The sequence below is a fragment of the Branchiostoma belcheri genome, unplaced genomic scaffold (genome assembly GCF_001625305.1).
Source record: "Branchiostoma belcheri isolate BF01 breed outbred unplaced genomic scaffold, Haploidv18h27 scaffold111, whole genome shotgun sequence".
NCBI lineage: Eukaryota > Metazoa > Chordata > Leptocardii > Amphioxiformes > Branchiostomatidae > Branchiostoma > Branchiostoma belcheri.
The window spans coordinates 1,085,322-1,101,907 of NW_017802503.1; the positions used below are offsets into that span (position 1 = coordinate 1,085,322).

General features: G+C 43.5%; 2 protein-coding genes across 2 annotated transcripts in view; one reads left to right on the forward strand and one right to left on the reverse strand.

Moving 5' to 3' along the window:
• Positions 1 to 15,516, reverse strand: LOC109487677 (zinc finger protein 208-like). Its single transcript, XM_019791683.1, has 6 exons — positions 15,349 to 15,516; positions 12,931 to 13,420; positions 12,295 to 12,612; positions 8,144 to 9,067; positions 4,084 to 4,923; positions 1 to 955 (listed from the first exon to the last, which is right to left on the reverse strand). The coding sequence occupies exons 2-6, from the start codon at positions 13,395 to 13,397 to the stop codon at positions 112 to 114; spliced, it is 3,393 nt and encodes a 1,130-aa protein (XP_019647242.1). The 5' UTR covers positions 13,398 to 13,420; positions 15,349 to 15,516; the 3' UTR covers positions 1 to 111.
• Positions 15,517 to 16,433: 917 nt separating this feature from the next.
• Positions 16,434 to 16,586, forward strand: part of LOC109487638 (fibrinogen-like protein 1) — a 7,434-nt gene continuing 7,281 nt past the window's right edge. Inside the window, exon 1 of the mRNA XM_019791646.1 lies at positions 16,434 to 16,476. Coding sequence (XP_019647205.1) covers positions 16,434 to 16,476 — 43 coding nt within the window. The remainder of the gene's footprint in view (positions 16,477 to 16,586) is intronic.

Below are 16,586 nucleotides of genomic sequence, written 5' to 3' on the forward strand. Positions count from 1 at the left end.
GGCTTTTTCACCTCCATGTAGTGTCTTTGGCACATCTTAAAATAGTTTTCAGATTGTTCATCAAGCAGTCTTATAACATAACTTGTGGTGCTAAACTGCATCCCACAGTCTTCACTCCTGTTCGGTTTCTCCTCCGTGGGTTTGCTTGTGCCTCTTAAGACTACCCAGCCGACTGAACTGCTTGCCACACTCCTCACACCTGTAGGGTTTCTCTCCTGTGTGAGTCTTCATGTGAGTCCTCAGACTACCCAGCTGACTGAACTGCCTGCCACACTCCCCACACCTGTAGGGTTTCTCCCCAGTGTGAGTCCGTATGTGTTTCTTCAGATCACCCAGCTGATTGAACTGCTTGCCACACTCCTCACACCTGTAGGGTTTCTCCCCTGTGTGAGTCCGCATGTGTGTCTTGAGACTATTCAGCTGACTGAACTGCCTGCTGCATTTCCCACACATAAAGGGTTTCTCCCCAGTGTGAGTCCGCATGTGAGTCTTTAGATGACCTAGCTGACTGAACTGCCTGCCACACTCCCCACACCTGTAGGGTTTCTCACTAGTGTGAGTCCGCATGTGTGTCTTCAGACTTCCGAGCTCACTAAACTGCCTGCTGCACTCCTCACACTTGTAAGGTTTCTCCCCAGTGTGAGTCCGCGTGTGTTTCTTCAGATTACCAAGCTCACTGAACTGCCTGCCGCACTCCTCACACCTATAGGGTTTCTCACCAGTGTGAGTTCGGATGTGCTTTTTCAGATCACTCAGTTCACTGAACTGCCTGCTGCACTCCTCACACCTATAAGGTTTTTCCCCTGTGTGAGTTCGCATGTGTGTCTTCAGATTACCCTGCTGACTAAACTGCCTGCTGCACTCCTCACACGTGTAGGGTTTCTCACTACTGTGAGTCCACATGTGTTTCTTCAGATTACCCAGCTCACTAAACTGCCTGCCACACTCCTCACACCTGTAGGGTTTTTCCCCTGTGTGAGTCCGCATGTGAGTCTCCAGAGCACTAAGACAACTGAACTGCTTACCGCACTGCTCACATCTGAACACTTTCACACCTTTGTCCTGCCTCCCGGTTTCCTCTCCAGACTCCTCACAGCTTTCTCCTTGCCATATGGAAACGGTGTCGGCAGAAACCCCTGCTGATCCTCCTTGCGAGGTGGAAACGGTGTTGGCAGAACCCCCTGCTGATCCTCCCTGCCAGGTGCAAACGGTGTTGGCAAAACCCCCTGATGATCCTCCTTGCCAGGTGGAAACAGTGTTGGCAGAACCCCCTGCAGATCCTCCTTGCCAGGTGGAAACGGTGTAGGCGGAACCCCCTGCTGATCCTCTCATGACCTCATCCAACCCTTCTATGCTGCCTGTTGTTGCCATGTCAGCGAGAGCTGGATCAACCTCTGTAAAACAATGAGAGAAGCGACCTATAATATAATACATGCTAAAATATGTGTAGTTGAGTAGGGTGGTGAATAAGCTCTATAGTTGAGTAGATGTATAGCATAGTACTATATCGTATAGGGCATGTAAATCTCAATGCTCATCCTCCTTAAAAGTTACTATAAAAACAACTATCAAAGATTCAAAGATGTAACCGTTGACATGGCTGAGGCACCAAAAAAGATGCGCAAATAGTGAGGTGTCTAAAGTTACTAATGGTACTGATGCTAGTGAACTGTCCCTTGGCCTACATATTTTTATGCAGTGGATGTGGGCTTCGGCTTATTTTAGACGTGTTTGTAGGCGTTCGTTTTGTATATTTTTGCCACCCATACTTCAGTTGCGGATGGATACTTAACTGCCAATAATACTGTCGTGTCAATTTAATATACAGCAAATGTTTTTCTGTGTTTCGCTAGGAGATTTAAAGTTAACCACAGTCTCCCATCATTAATGAACCGTCCCGTTGTTTTCACACTCTCCCGTCTGGCGTCAGGGCGGGATGGAATCCAGATGTGAGAATTTGTCGGCGCTCGCGTAGGGGTTTACAGTATACTCAGGATTAGCTTAGTCTTAGATTAAGGCTTTCCTTAACACCAACAGCAGAATCCCTTCATAACAGTGAATATCCTGTAAAATTGCCCCCTGGATTGCGAGAATATTTTTGCTAATTTTCAATGCGACACAACATAATCTCGTAACCCCCTACCGACCCTCACTCACTAGTTATCAAATTCCAGGCGGCAGCTGCTAACTTCCATAAACAATGATTTGAGAGCCAAACATTCAAACGGACAATCCAGAAATTTCTCAGACAATTCCACATCCAAACTACGACATTTCTTTGCGCAGCTGCACTGAAACAAGTATTTGAATCTCCTTGACTGAATTATAAACAGCACGGCCCAGATCACACGCACACTGGCCCAAACGCACGCCGCCACACAAATATCATGAACCGTTGTTTGCCAACTCTACAAACCCCTGAATACCAACTACATGCCGACTTTTCCTACCTGGAAGTTAGTTGATACACAGTCCGGGCCGAGTCGCCTGTTGAATCGCTGCAAAACTCCTCCAAAGACGGAAAACTGCTCGAGATGCCGCGTCCTTGCCGGACAGGAAGTCGCGATGCCGTGACCCGGAAGTACTACCCAGCCGGGATGGGGTCAGGAGGTCAAGCCTCTTTACCTGATTACCCAACAAATGTGCACGGGCCTTGGAGCAAAGGTTAGTAATCGGGAATAATTTGTGACAGCAACAAGCTGTGACAGAGAAAACTCTTTAGTGTTGGAAAATATGTATTCACGGGGTAATCTACCTTCTGTATTGCCGATTTAGTTCTTAATATGAAAACTTTTAAAAAGGCTGTAGCTAGGGTCTGACGTTTTCCTAGGGTCGGTCGGGAAACAGGAAACAATATTTTTTGCTAGGTCCACTGGCTGTGACGTCATGGCAGTCAGTGGTAATGGCTCAGACTCTGGTACAAGTACTTTCAATCTACGAATGACTATCTTCTAAAATAAGATACAAACTACTGAGTTGAAAGGAGTAACAATATATACATGCACTTTCCATCTAAAAACTATCTTTTAAAATAGAATAAAATACAAAATACTGAGTTGAAAATACTCAAGAGATATATTTTCAGAAAATAGAACATATGGGCACACACTTCGTCAAGAAAACTTGAACTGGAAACGAAACTTGTATATTCTTACAAACCTAACGCTAAGTGTACAATCACTTCCCGATGTTAGTTACTGATTATGTACATTGTTTATCGATACCATCAAAGTTAATGCGACAAAAATAACAACAAAACAATTAAATAAGGTTAACCAAACCGAACAACAATGTAAGAAAATTACCTAGGAGAACACCACCCGTAGGTGCTGTACAACATTTTAAGACTAATTGAAGAAAAAACAAAGGTTTTAGCATTAACTACATGTTAGTAAACTTCACTTAAAAGTATATAATTTGTAACGGCTTTCAAATCAAATATTTATGTCAATTATCAAGAAAAGATAGAGTCAACATACTAAAAATAACAAAACAAAATAGATCCCTACAAGTTACAACACTAATTTTCTAGTTGGATCTTTGGCAATTCATTCTACCATAACTAAGGAAACTGAGTAATATATATCACCTATAACAGAAGGGAAGGCAGAATAAGGTAAGGTAATAACAGAAGGGATGTTTCCTAAACAAGGGAACTATATGCCAACATGAACAGTAACTATAACAAGAGAAATGAACAATATATATAAGATATAGGTTAGGCATATATATAACCCAAAGGGATCATCTGCTAGTCCCTTAAATGCAGGAATTAAAGGAGATTACTTAGACCAAACAATTTTCTATTAGTGATATCATAATAGACATAGTCTGTGTCTAGTGAACTTCCTATAATGCTAAAATAACATCGAACCTGTAGACTTTCCGATCTCCATGCAGTATTTTGATACGTCTTACACAAAAAAAAGTTGTCAGATTGTGCATCAAATTGTCTTATATCATAACTTGTGGCCCTAAAAAGCATCCAACAGTCTTTCTTTCTGCTGGGTTTCTCCTTTGTGAGTCCGCATATGTTTCTTCAGATTCCTAACATCACTAAACTGCCCGCTGCACTCCTCACACCTGTAGGGTTTCTCTCCAGTGTGAGTCCGCATGTGTGTCTTCAGATTGCCCAGCCGACTAAACTGCCTGCTGCACTCCTCACACCTATAGGGGGTTTCTCCTGTGTGAGTCCGCATGTGACTCTTTAGATCACCCAGCTGACTGAACTGCCTGCTGCATTCCTCACACCCGTAGGGTTTCTCCCCAGTGTGAGTCCGCATGTGTTTCTTTAGATTTCCGAGCTGTCTAAACTGCCTGCCGCAGGCCTCACACATGTAGGGTTTCTCCCCTGTGTGAGTCCGCATGTGTCTATTCCAACTTCCAAGCTCACGAAACTGCCTGCTACACTCCTCACACCTGTATGGCTTCTCCCCTGTGTGAGTCCGCATGTGTGACTTCAGATTACCCAGCTGACTGAACTGCCTGCTGCACTCGTCACACCTGTAGGGTTTCTCTCCTGTGTGAGTCCGCATGTGTGTCTTCAGGCTATTTAGATGACGAAATTGCCTGCTGCACTCCTCACAATTGTAGGGTTTCTCCCCCGTGTGAGTCTGTATGTGTGTTTTTAGATTACTCAGCTCACTGAACTGCCTGCTGCACTCCTCACACCTGTAGGATTTCTCTCCTGTGTGAGTTCGCATGTGTCGCTTCAGATTACCCAGCTGACTGAACTGTCTGCCACACTCCTCGCACCTGTAGGGTTTTTCACCAGTGTGAATCCGCATGTGAGTCTTCAGTTCACGCAGCTGACTAAACTGCCTGCCACACTCCTCACACCTGTAGGGTTTCTCCCCTGTGTGAGTCCGCATGTGCCTCTTCAGATGACTAAGACGACCAAACTGCTTGGCACACTCTTCACACCTGAACGCTTTCACACCTTTGTCCTGCCTCCCGGTTTCCTCTCCAGACTCCTCACAGCTTTCTCCTTGCCAGGTGGAAACGGTGTCGGCAGAACCCCCTGCTGATCCTCCTTGCCAGGTGGAAACGGTGTTGGCAGAACCCCCTTCTGATCCTCCTTGCCAAGTTGAAACGGTGTCGGAAGAACGCCCTGCTGAACCTCCTTGCCAGGTGGAAACGGTGTTGGCAGAACCCCCTGCTGATCCTCCTTGCCAAGTTGAAACGGTGTCGGAAGAACCCCCTGCTGATCCTCCTTGCCAGGTGGAAACAGTGTTGGCAGAACCCCCTGCGGATCCTCCTTGCCAGTTGGAAACGACGTTGGCAGAAACCCCTGCTGATCCTCCTTGCCAGGTGGAAACGGTGTTGGCAGAACCCCCTGCTGATCCTCTCATTACGTTATCCATACCTTCTGTGCTGCCTGTTGTTGCCATGTCAACGAGAGCTGGATCAACCTCTGTAAAACATCAAACAAACAATGTATAAACATGCGAAAATATGTATAGTTGTGTAGTACAACGTAGTATGTTTAAGGCATATAAACGAATGCTCACCATTTGTAATAATTACTAAAAAACTCCAGGAAGAATAGAACGGAGTTGACCATACTAATGGAGATCTCAATAAACAAACAAACTAGCAAAACTGAAACCAAAGAGACACCATAAAAGACAGGCTAACAGTGAGCTGTCTTTGCTGTACGTTGTTATTTATGCTATGCAGGGTCTTTGAGAGTTAGTGAACTGCCCCTTGGCCTACATACATGTCATGCAACGGTGTGGGCTTCGGCTTATTTTTTACGTGTTTGTAGGCCTTCGTTTTTGTCATCTGGCACATTTTTGCCATCTATACCTCAAGAATACTCAACTGCTAAATGGTACGGGCAAATAGTGAGCTGTCTTTACTGTATGTTGTTACTGATGTTATGCAGGGTCTTTGGGAGTAACATTAACATTTCAACGGTTAGTGAACTGTCCCTTGGCCTACATACTTTTCATGCAATGGATGTGGGCTTTGGCTTATTTTTGACATGTTTGTAGGCATTCGTTTTGTATATTTTTGCCACCCATACTTCAGTTGCGTATGGATACTCAACTGCCAATAATACTGTCGTGCAAATTTAATATATAGCAAATGTTTTTCTGCGTTTCGCTAAAAGATTTAAAGTTAAACACACCCTCCCGATGTTTTCACACTCTCCCGTCTGGCGTCAGGGCGGAATGGAATCCAGATGTGAGAAGTAAGCGGGGCTCGGGTTGGGGTTTACAGTATGCCCAGGTTTAGCTTATACTAATAGATTTACACTTTCCTAATGACTAATCACCAACACAAGAATCCCTTCATAACTGTGAATATACTTTTCTGTCTGTTTCTGTATGTTTGTAAAATTGCACACTGGATTGCAGGAATATTTTTGCTAACTTTTAATGCGACACACGACATAATCTCGTAACCCCCTACCGACCCTCACCCTGTTTACGTTGTCAACTTCCAGGCGGCAGCTGCTAACTTCCATAAACAATAATTTGAGAGCCAAACATTCAAACGGACAATCCAGAAATTTCTCAGATAATTCTACATCCACACTACGACAAGTCTTTGAGCAACTGCACCCAAACAAATGTATGTTTGACTCTTCTTGACTGAATTATAAACAGCACGGCCCAGATCACACGCACACTGGCCCAAACGCACGCCGCCACACCAAATATATCAGAAACCGTTGTTTGCCAACTCTACAAACCTCTGAATACCAACTACATGCCGACTTTTCCTACCTTGAAGTTAGTTGATACACAGTCCGGGCCGAGTCGCCTGTTGAATCGCTGCCAAACTCCTCCAAAGACGGAAAACTGCTAGATGCCGCGTCCTTGCGGGACAGGAAGACGTGATGCCGTGACCCGGAAGTACTACCGAGCCGGGATGGTGTCAGGAGGTCAATCTCGTTACCTGATTACCCAACAAATGTACACGGGCCTTGGAGCAAAGGCTGGTAATCAGGAATAATTTGTGACAGAAAAAATGGAATTAGTGGTCACCAACCTGTGTTTTAGGTCACGAAATATATATATTTGACCAGGGAATCAACATTCTAGATTGATACTTAATAATAATATGAAGACTCTCAAAAAAGGCTAGGGTCGGAATGTTTTTTGTCGGGTTGGTCTGAAAACAGGAAAAATTATTCTTTGCTAGGCCCACTTGCTGTGACGTCATGGCAATTAGTGGTAATGGCTCAGACCCCGATACTCTTAATCTACGAATGACTATCCTCTAAAATAAAAAAAAAAAACGAACAAAATACTGAGTTGAAAGTAGAGTGGTAAAAAGATATAATTCAGTAAATAGAAAATGTGGGTACACTTTGTCAAGGAAACTTTAATAAGAAAACGAAACTAGTACATTCCTACAAACCTAACGCTAACTCAAGTGTACAATCACTTCCCGATGTTAGTTACTGATTATGTACATCATCTAATCTATACTATCAAAGTTAATGCGATAAAAATAGCAACAAAACGTACGGCTAACTCAACCAAACGTTAAGGTACAAAAAGTACCTAGGTGAACAATACCGTAGGTGTTGTACAACATATTATGACTAATTACAGAAAAAAAAACAAAGATTTTAGCATTTACAGCATGTTAGTAAACTTGTGTCAAAAACATAAGTTATATATTGTGATGGCATTCTTGTATATGTCAACTATGAAGAAAAGAAAAAAGTCAACATGCTAAAAAAAACTACTGGTAAACAAAACAAAATAGATCCATACAAGACTAATTTTCTAGTAGAATATTTGGTATTAAATTCTACCAAGATTATATCACCTATAACAGAAGGATGTTTCGAAAACAAAGGGACATATATGCCAAAATAAAGGCAACAGTAATTAAAGAAATGAAAAATATATGGAAGGTATAAGTAAATCCGTGTATATAATCGTAAGGCATAATATGCAGAAATTGAAAGAGATTAGCTAAACCAAACAATTTGGGTTTACTGATACTAGTTATAGTCTTCAAGTGAACTTCCTATGCAGCTATCATCACATTGAATCTGTAGGCTTTCTCACATCCATTTTGTGTCTTTGGAACATCTTACACAAAACAAGGTTGTCAAATTGCGCGTCAAATTGTCTTATAACATAACTTGTGCTGCTAAACAGTCTGCCACAGTCTTCACCCCTGTAGGGTTTCTCCTTTGTGGGTTTGATCGTGCCTCTTCAGACTACTCTGGTCACTGAACTGCCTGCCACACTCCCCACACCCGTAGGGTTTCTCACCAGTGTGGGTTCGCATGTGCTTCTTCAGATCACCCAGCTGACTGAACTGCCTGCTGCATTCCTCACACCTGTAGGGTTTCTCACCAGTGTGAGTCCGCATGTGTGTCTTCAGATTACTCAGCTCACTGAACTGCTTGCTGCATTCTTCACACCTGTAGGGTTTCTCCCCGGTGTGAGTCCGCATGTGAGTCTTCAGATTACCTAGCCGACTGAACTGACTGCCACACTCCTCACACCGGTAGGGTTTCTCCTCAGTGTGAGTCCGCATGTGAGTCTTCAGATGACCCAGCTGACTAAACTGCCTGCTACACTCCTCACACCTGTAGGGTTTCTCCCCTGTGTGAGTCAGCACGTGTCTCTTCAGACTTCCAAGCTCACTAAACTGCCTGCTGCATTCCCCACACATGTAGGGTTTCTCACCAGTGTGAGTCCTTATGTGTCTCTTCAGATCACCCAGCTGACTGAACTGTCTACTGCATTCCTCACACTTGTAGGGTTTCTCCACAGTATGAGTCCGCATGTGTCTATTCCAACTTCCAAGCTCACTGAACTGCCTGCTGCACTCCTCACACCGGTATGGCTTCTCTCCTGTGTGAGTCCGCATGTGTGACTTCAGATGACTCAGCTCATTGAACTGCCTGCTGCACTCCTCACACATGTAGGGTTTCTCCCCTGTGTGAGTCCGCATGTGTGTCTTCAGGCTACATAGATGACGGAACTGCCTGCCACACTCCTCACACCTGTAGGGTTTCTCACCAGTGTGAGTCCGCATGTGAGTCTTCAGAATACTCAGCTGACTAAACTGCTTGCCACACTCCTCACACCTGAACACTTTCACACCTTTGTCCTGCCTCCTTGTTTCCTCTCCAGACTCCTCACAGCTTTCTCCTTGCCAGGTGGAAACGGTGTCGGCAGAACCCCCTGCTGATCCTCCTTGCCAAGCTGAAACGGTGTCGGTAGAACCCCCTTCTGATCCTCCTTGCCAGGTGGAAACAGTGTTGGCAAAACCCCCTGATGATCCTCCTTGCCAGGTGGAAACGGTGTCGGTAGAACCCTCTGCTGATATTCCTTGCCAAGTCGAAATGGTGTCGGTAGAACCCCCTACTGATCCTCCTTGCCAAGTTGAAACGGTGTCGGTAGAACCCCCTTCTGATCCTCCTTGCCAGGTGGAAACAGTGTTGGCAGAACCCCCTGCGGATCCTCCTTGCCAGTTGGAAACGACGTTGGCAGAAACCCCTGCGGATCCTCCTTGCCAGTTGGAAACGACGTTGGTAGAACGCCCTGCTGATCCTCTCATGACGTCATCCATACCTTCTGTGCTGCCTGCCGTTGCCATGTCAACGAGAGCTGGATCAACCTCTGTAAAAAAAATGAAGTATAAACATACAATATGTATAGTTGCGTAGCATTACGTATAGTTTAGTAGTACTGTGCAAAGTTGAGTATCACTACGTATAGTTGAGTAGTAATATATGTAGTTGAGTAGTATATAGTACATGTAAACAAGTGCTCATCATCTGTAAAAAGTTACTAAACAAGATTCAAACAACTAGCAGAATTGAAACCACTGAGTAATAAAAGACAGGCTAACAGTGAGCTGCCTTTACAGTATGTTGTTACTGATGCTATGCAGGGTCTTTGAAAGTAACATTGCAACAGTTAGTGAACTGCCCCTTGGCCTACATACTTTTCATGCAATGGTGTGGGCCTCGGCTTATTTTTGACGTGTTTGTAGGCGTTCGTTTTGTATATTTTTGCCATCCATACTTCAGTTGCGTATGGCAATAATACTGTCGTGCCAATTTAATATATAGCAAATGTTTTTCTGTGTTTCGCTAAGAGATTCAAAGTTCATCACAGCCTCCCATCATTAATGAACCGTCCCGATGTTTTCACACCCTCCCGTCTGGCGTCAGGGCGGGATGGAATCCAGATGTGATAAATTGGAAGCGGCTCACATAGGGGTTTACAGTATACTCAAGATTAGCTTGGTCTTAGATCTTCATAACAGCGAATATCCCTTTATGTTTGTAAAATTGCACACTGGATTGCAGGAATATTTTTGCTAACTTTTAATGCGACACACGACATAATCTCGTAACCCCCTACCGACCCTCACTCTGTTTACGTTGTCAACTTCCAGGCGGCAGCTGCTAACTTCCATAAAAAATAATTTGAGAGCCAAACATTCAAACGTAGAATCCAGAAATTTCTCAGACAATCCCACATCCACACTACGACATTTCTTTGCATAGCTGCACTGAAACAAGTATTTGAATCTCCTTGACTGAATTATAAACAGCACGGCCCAGATCACACGCACACTGGCCCAAACGCACGCCGCCACACAAATACTATGAACCGTTGTTTGCCAACTCTACAAACCTCTGAATACCAACTACATGCCGACTTTTCCTACCTGGAAGTTAGTTGATACACAGTCCGGGCCGAGTCGCCTGTTGAATCGCTGCAAAACTCCTCCAAAGACGGAAAACTGCTCAAGATGCCGCGTCCTTGCGGGACAGGAAGGCGCGATGCCGTGACCCGGAAGTACTACCCAGCCGGGATGGGGTCAGATGGTCAAGTCTCGTTACCTGATTACCCAACAAATGTGCACGGGCCTTGGAGCAAAGGTTGGTAATCGGGAATAATTTGTGACAGAAAAAATGGAATTAGTGGTCATCGACCAGTGTTTTAGGTCACGAACTATATGTATTTGACCAGGTAATCAACATTTTAGATTGTCGATTTATTTCATGATATGAAGACTCTGAAAAAAGTCTAGGGTCGGAAGTTTATTTTAGGGTCGGTTGGGAAACAGGAAACACAACATTTTTCCTAGGCCCTACCACTTGCTGTGACGTCATGGCAATCAGTGGTAATGGCTCAGACTCTGAAACGTTACTTTTTTTTTATTCATCAAAAACATAAAAACATAACAAGGACAGTGTGGCGCTGCACTCAAGTTAACAACTTATATTAACAGCGCCACACAACAAAAAGGTACAATTGACATTTAAAGTTGACATATCTGTGCGCCGTAGTCCCGCCACCCCAAGACATTAAAATGTTATATTAAATGCTGACAGAGATATTTGAAAGAAAAGATTACATGGTAACCTCCTATATCTCATTAGCGGAAAAACATCCGCCAATCAGAGCTAGGAGGGGAAATTTAGGCCCGTTAACACTTACGTAGTATTTGGACTTCTATATCTAATTGACTGTTAGAAACAGTCAAGCAGAGCTAGACGCGCTTGGTATCTCCAATGTAACGTTCAATCTACGAATGACTATCCTCTAAAATAAGATACAAAATACTGAGTTGAAAGTAGAGTAGTAAAAAGATATAATTCAGTAAATAGAAAATGTGGGCACAAACTTAGTCAAGGAAACTTCAACAGGAAACTTTAATAAGAAAACGAAAGTAGTACATTCCTACAAACCTAACGCTAACTCAAGTGTACAATCACTTCCCGATGTTAGTTACTGATTATGTAGATCAACTATCAACACCATTAACGTTAATGCGATAAAAACAACAACAATTAAGTACAACTAACCCAACCGAACAACAACTACCTATGAGAACAATACAACATATAAAGAGGAGTTATAGATAAAACCATGCAATGCATGTTAGTTAACTCCTCTCAAAACTAAATATTTTGTAACGGCTTTAAAAGTAATAAAAAATGTCAAGAAATCAAGAAAAGATAAAGACTCAACATGCTAAAAATAACAACAAAAAATATCTCCCTGGAACACTAATTTTCTAGTTGAATATTTTGCATGTCGTTCTACCCTGACTAAAGAGACTGTGTAATATATATCACCTATAACAGAAGTGGATGCTTCCGGATCCAAAACAAAGGGATTATATATGCCAAAATAAAGGCAACAATAACTAAGAATACAATATTTATCACGTACAAGTAAAGCTAAAAGGTATGTATAACATCGAGGCTTTCAGGCCTCCATGCAGTGTCTCTGGCACATCTTACACAAGAAAGGTTCTTAGATTGTGCGTCAAATTGGCTTATAACAGCACTCCTGTAGGGTTTCTCCTGTGTGAGTCCGCATGTGGCTCTGAAGATTACTCAGCTGACTAAACTGCCTGTCGCACTCCTCACAAATGTAGGGTTTCTCTCCTGTGTGAGTCCGCATGTGTGACTTCAGATTACCCAGCTGACTGAACTGCCTGCTGCACTCCTCACACCTGTAGGGATTCTCTCCTGTGTGAGTTCGCATGTGAGTCCTCAGATTATCCAGCCGACTGAACTGCTTGCTGCACTCCTCACACATATAGGGTTTCTCTCCTGTGTGAGTCCGCATGTGTTTCTTTAGAGTTCCAAGCTCACTAAACTGCCTGCTACATTCCCCACACATGTAGGGTTTCTCCCCAGAGTGAGTTAGCATGTGTCTCTTCAGACTACCTAGCTCATTGAACTGCCTGCTACACTCCCCACACATGTAGGGTTTCTCCCCAGTGTGAGTCCGCATGTGTGTCTTCAAAGCACTAAGATAACTGAAATGCTTGGCACACTCCCCACAACTGTGTGTCCGCATGTGGGTCGTCAGATCAGCTAACTGACTGAACTGTCTGCTGCACTCCTCACACCTGTAGGGTTTTTTTACTGTGTGTGTCTGAATGTGTCTTTTCAGATCATCCAGCCGACTGCACTGCCTGCCGCACTCCTCACACCTGTAGGGTTTCTCACCAGTGTGAGTCCGCATGTGTCTCTTCAGATTACACAGCTCACTAAACTGCCTGCTGCACTCCTCACACATGTAAGGTTTCTCCCCAGTGTGAGTTTTTATGTGATTCTTCAGATGACCCAGCTGACTGAACTGCCTGCCGCACTCCTCACACCTGTAGGGTTTCTCACCTGTGTGAGTCCGCATGTGTGTCTCCAGAGCACTAAGACAACTAAACTGCTTGGCACACTCCTCACACCTGAACACTTTCACACCTTTGTCCTGCCTCCCGGTTTCCTCTCCAGACTCCTCACAGCTTTCTCCTTGCCGGGTGGAAACGGTGTTGGCAGAACCCCCTGCTGATCCTCCTTGCCAGGTGGAAACGGTGTTGGCTGAACCCCCCGCTGATCCTCTCATGACGTCACCCAAGCCTTCCGTGCTGCCTGTTGCTGCCATGTCAACGAGAGCTGGATCAACCTCTGTAAAGAAAATGAAACTAGTTCCACGATCTCATACCTTCGCCAAATGATGTTAGCCTTTATGACTAAGAAATTATAGATTAATCCCCGATTGTGAAAATAGGATCCTATATTGCATCAATTATATCTGTTGATCATATTCTACACCAGAAGACAGTCTTATCTTATCAAAGAATGCCATTATAGTATTTACTCATAAATTATGCAAATAAGGTCCTTATTTGAATAAGTTATGTTTAATTATATTCACCTTCACATAACTTTTAAATATCCCAAGTATGAAATTCCAGACAGTTACCACTATGTAATTGTAACATTTTCTCATTAATTATGCAAATTAAGGCTTCATTTGCATAATCGATATCTGCCTGTATTTCTGCCGTTCTTAATTACATATGTCACAAGCTTGAATAGTCCTATCGTGGAATGCAGCTGATTTATAGAATTTCCTCATTGATTATGCAAATTACATTAATATTTGCATAATTATAATATTATTATGTCAAGCATCACTTCAGCTACCTACATGCCAAAAATCATGACAATCCATCAATCGGTTCTTGAGTTATCCGCCTTTAAACATTTTTCAACTAACGCCCCTGCAGTTCCCGAGCAAGCCGCTAGGGGGCCCAAACTCACGTCACTTCTTCCCCAGCACAAGACCTACCTACCATCTAAATTTCGTCACCCTAGCATGTCTAGATCACGAGATATCAAAACCAGAAGTTCAGCTGCAGTACCATAACAAGCCGCTAGGGGCCTAAAATCTAATCAGTTCCTTGTCTTATTAAGACCTATCCACCTACCAAATATCAAGACAATCCATCTTAGCCTTCTTGAGTTATCGTGCTCACACACACACACACAGACACAGGAACGCCCCTGAAAACATAACCTTCTTGGCGAAGGTAATAAGCGATTTTAAAACATGCTGAAATATGTATAGTTCAGGAGTATAGTAGGATAGTTGAGTAGTACTATGAATAGTCGAGTTGTAAGCATCATCTGTAATAATTACATTAAAAAAAACAACTAGCAGAACTGAAACCACAGAGACACCATAAAAGACAGGCTAACAGTGAGCTGTCTTTACTGTACGTTGTTACTGATGCTATGCAGGGTCTTTGAGAGTAACATTGCAACAGTTAGTGAACTGTCCCTTGGCCTACATACTTTTCATGCAATGGATGTGGGCTTCGGCTTATTTTTAACGTGTTTGTGGGCGTTCGTTTTGTACATTTTTTCCACCCATACTTCAGTTGCGTATGGATACTCAACTGCCAATAATACTGTCGTGCCAATTTAATATATGAATCTTTATTGAGCAAATGTTTTTTCTGTGTTTCGCTAAGAGATTTAAAGTTATTCACAGCCTCCCATCATTAATGAAACGTCCCGTTGTTTTCACACTCTCCTGTCTGGCGTCAGGGCGGGATGGAATCCAGATGTGAGAATTAGGCGGGGCTCGAGTAGGGGTTTACAGTATACTCAGAATTATCTTAGTCTTAGATTTACACTTTCCTCATCACCAACACCAGAATCCCGTCATAACAGTGAATATCCTTTTCAGTCTGTAAAATTGCACATTGGATAGCGAGAATATTATTGCTTATTTTCGATGCGACACACAACATAATCTGGTAACCCCTCACCGACCCTAACTCTGTTTACGTTATCAACTAACAGGCGGCAGGCCCTAACTTTGATACAATAATTTGAGAGCCCAACATTCAAACGTAGAATCTACGACTTTTCTTTGCGCAGCTGCACTGAAACAAATCTTTGAAGCTCCTTGACTGAATTATAAACAGCACGGCCCAGATCACACGCACACTGGCCCAAACGCACGCCGCCACACAAATATCATGAACCGTTGTTTGCCAACTCTACAAACCCCTGAATACCAACTACATGCCGACTTTTCCTACCTGGAAGTTAGTTGATACACAGTCCGGGCCGAGTCGCCTGTTGAATCGCTGCAAAACTCCTCCAAAGACGGAAAACTGCTCAAGATGCCGCGTCCTTGCGGGACAGGAAGACGCGATGCCGTGACCCGGAAGTACTCCCCAGCCAGGCAGTCAAGAGGTCAAGTTTTGTTACCTGATTATCCAATAAATGTACATGTGTCTTGGAGCAAAGGCAGGTTTATTACCTTTGCCAAGATGGTTATGTTTTCGTAGGCGTTGTGTGTGTGTGTGTGTGTGTGTGTGTGTGTGTTTGTGCGTGCGTGCGCGCGCGTGCGTGCGTGTGTGTCTGTCTGTCTGTCTGTCTCTGTGCGTGTCTGTAAGCTCGTTAACTTGAGAAGGCTTAAATGGATTGTCTTCATACTTAGTAGGTGGGTAGGTCTTGATGAGACCTCGAGATGATTAGATTTTGGGCCCCCCTGGCGGCTTGTTATGGTACTGCAGCTGAACTTTCGGTTTTGATATCTCATGATCTGGACATGCTAGGGTGACGAAATTTGGATGGTAGGTAGGTCTTGTGCTGGGAAAGATATGACGTAAGTTTCGGCCCCCTACGACTGAAGACATAAGCTTGTTATTTTTGTTTTTAAAAGACCATGATAGCATTTTGGCATGATTCTTTGAACATTAAAACATAATACCACTAGTTGTTTACACGAAAATTGCCTAATGTTGAACAATATTTTTTTACTGACTTGCAATTATGTTTAGCAGAGCGATGCGTGGGTACTGGACATATCTTTTTACTTTGAAGAAAAAATAATAATTACGTTTGCTATCACTTCAAAATGTAGCGCTGATTGCCTTGCTTAGCTTTCATCCCTTAGTTTTTAAGTTACGTAGACTAGTTAGTACAAAAAATGCATTACCTGCGTGCTGGTCTTTACGATCAATCAAACTTTATTGCACCTTAATTGTAGCAGGTTACGTAAAGCTGTTTCAGTTGCCACGTGGGCGTCAGTAAGGTGCCAAGGCCTCGCGTCAGTCGACAAACGCCGTGCCTGGTGCAGGACGTGTTTTTGCTGTGCAGAAACCAGACAACTGGCATCATGTCGGAGGGACAGGAGACGTCCCAGACTGGCGACACCGGAGGTAACCGGGTTTCCCTTTATTTTTTTCTGTCTATTTGCACAATTATTTAAAAGAAGTATAAAAAATTATAAGATTGAAAAACAATGTACAGGAAGCATGCCCGTAGCCAC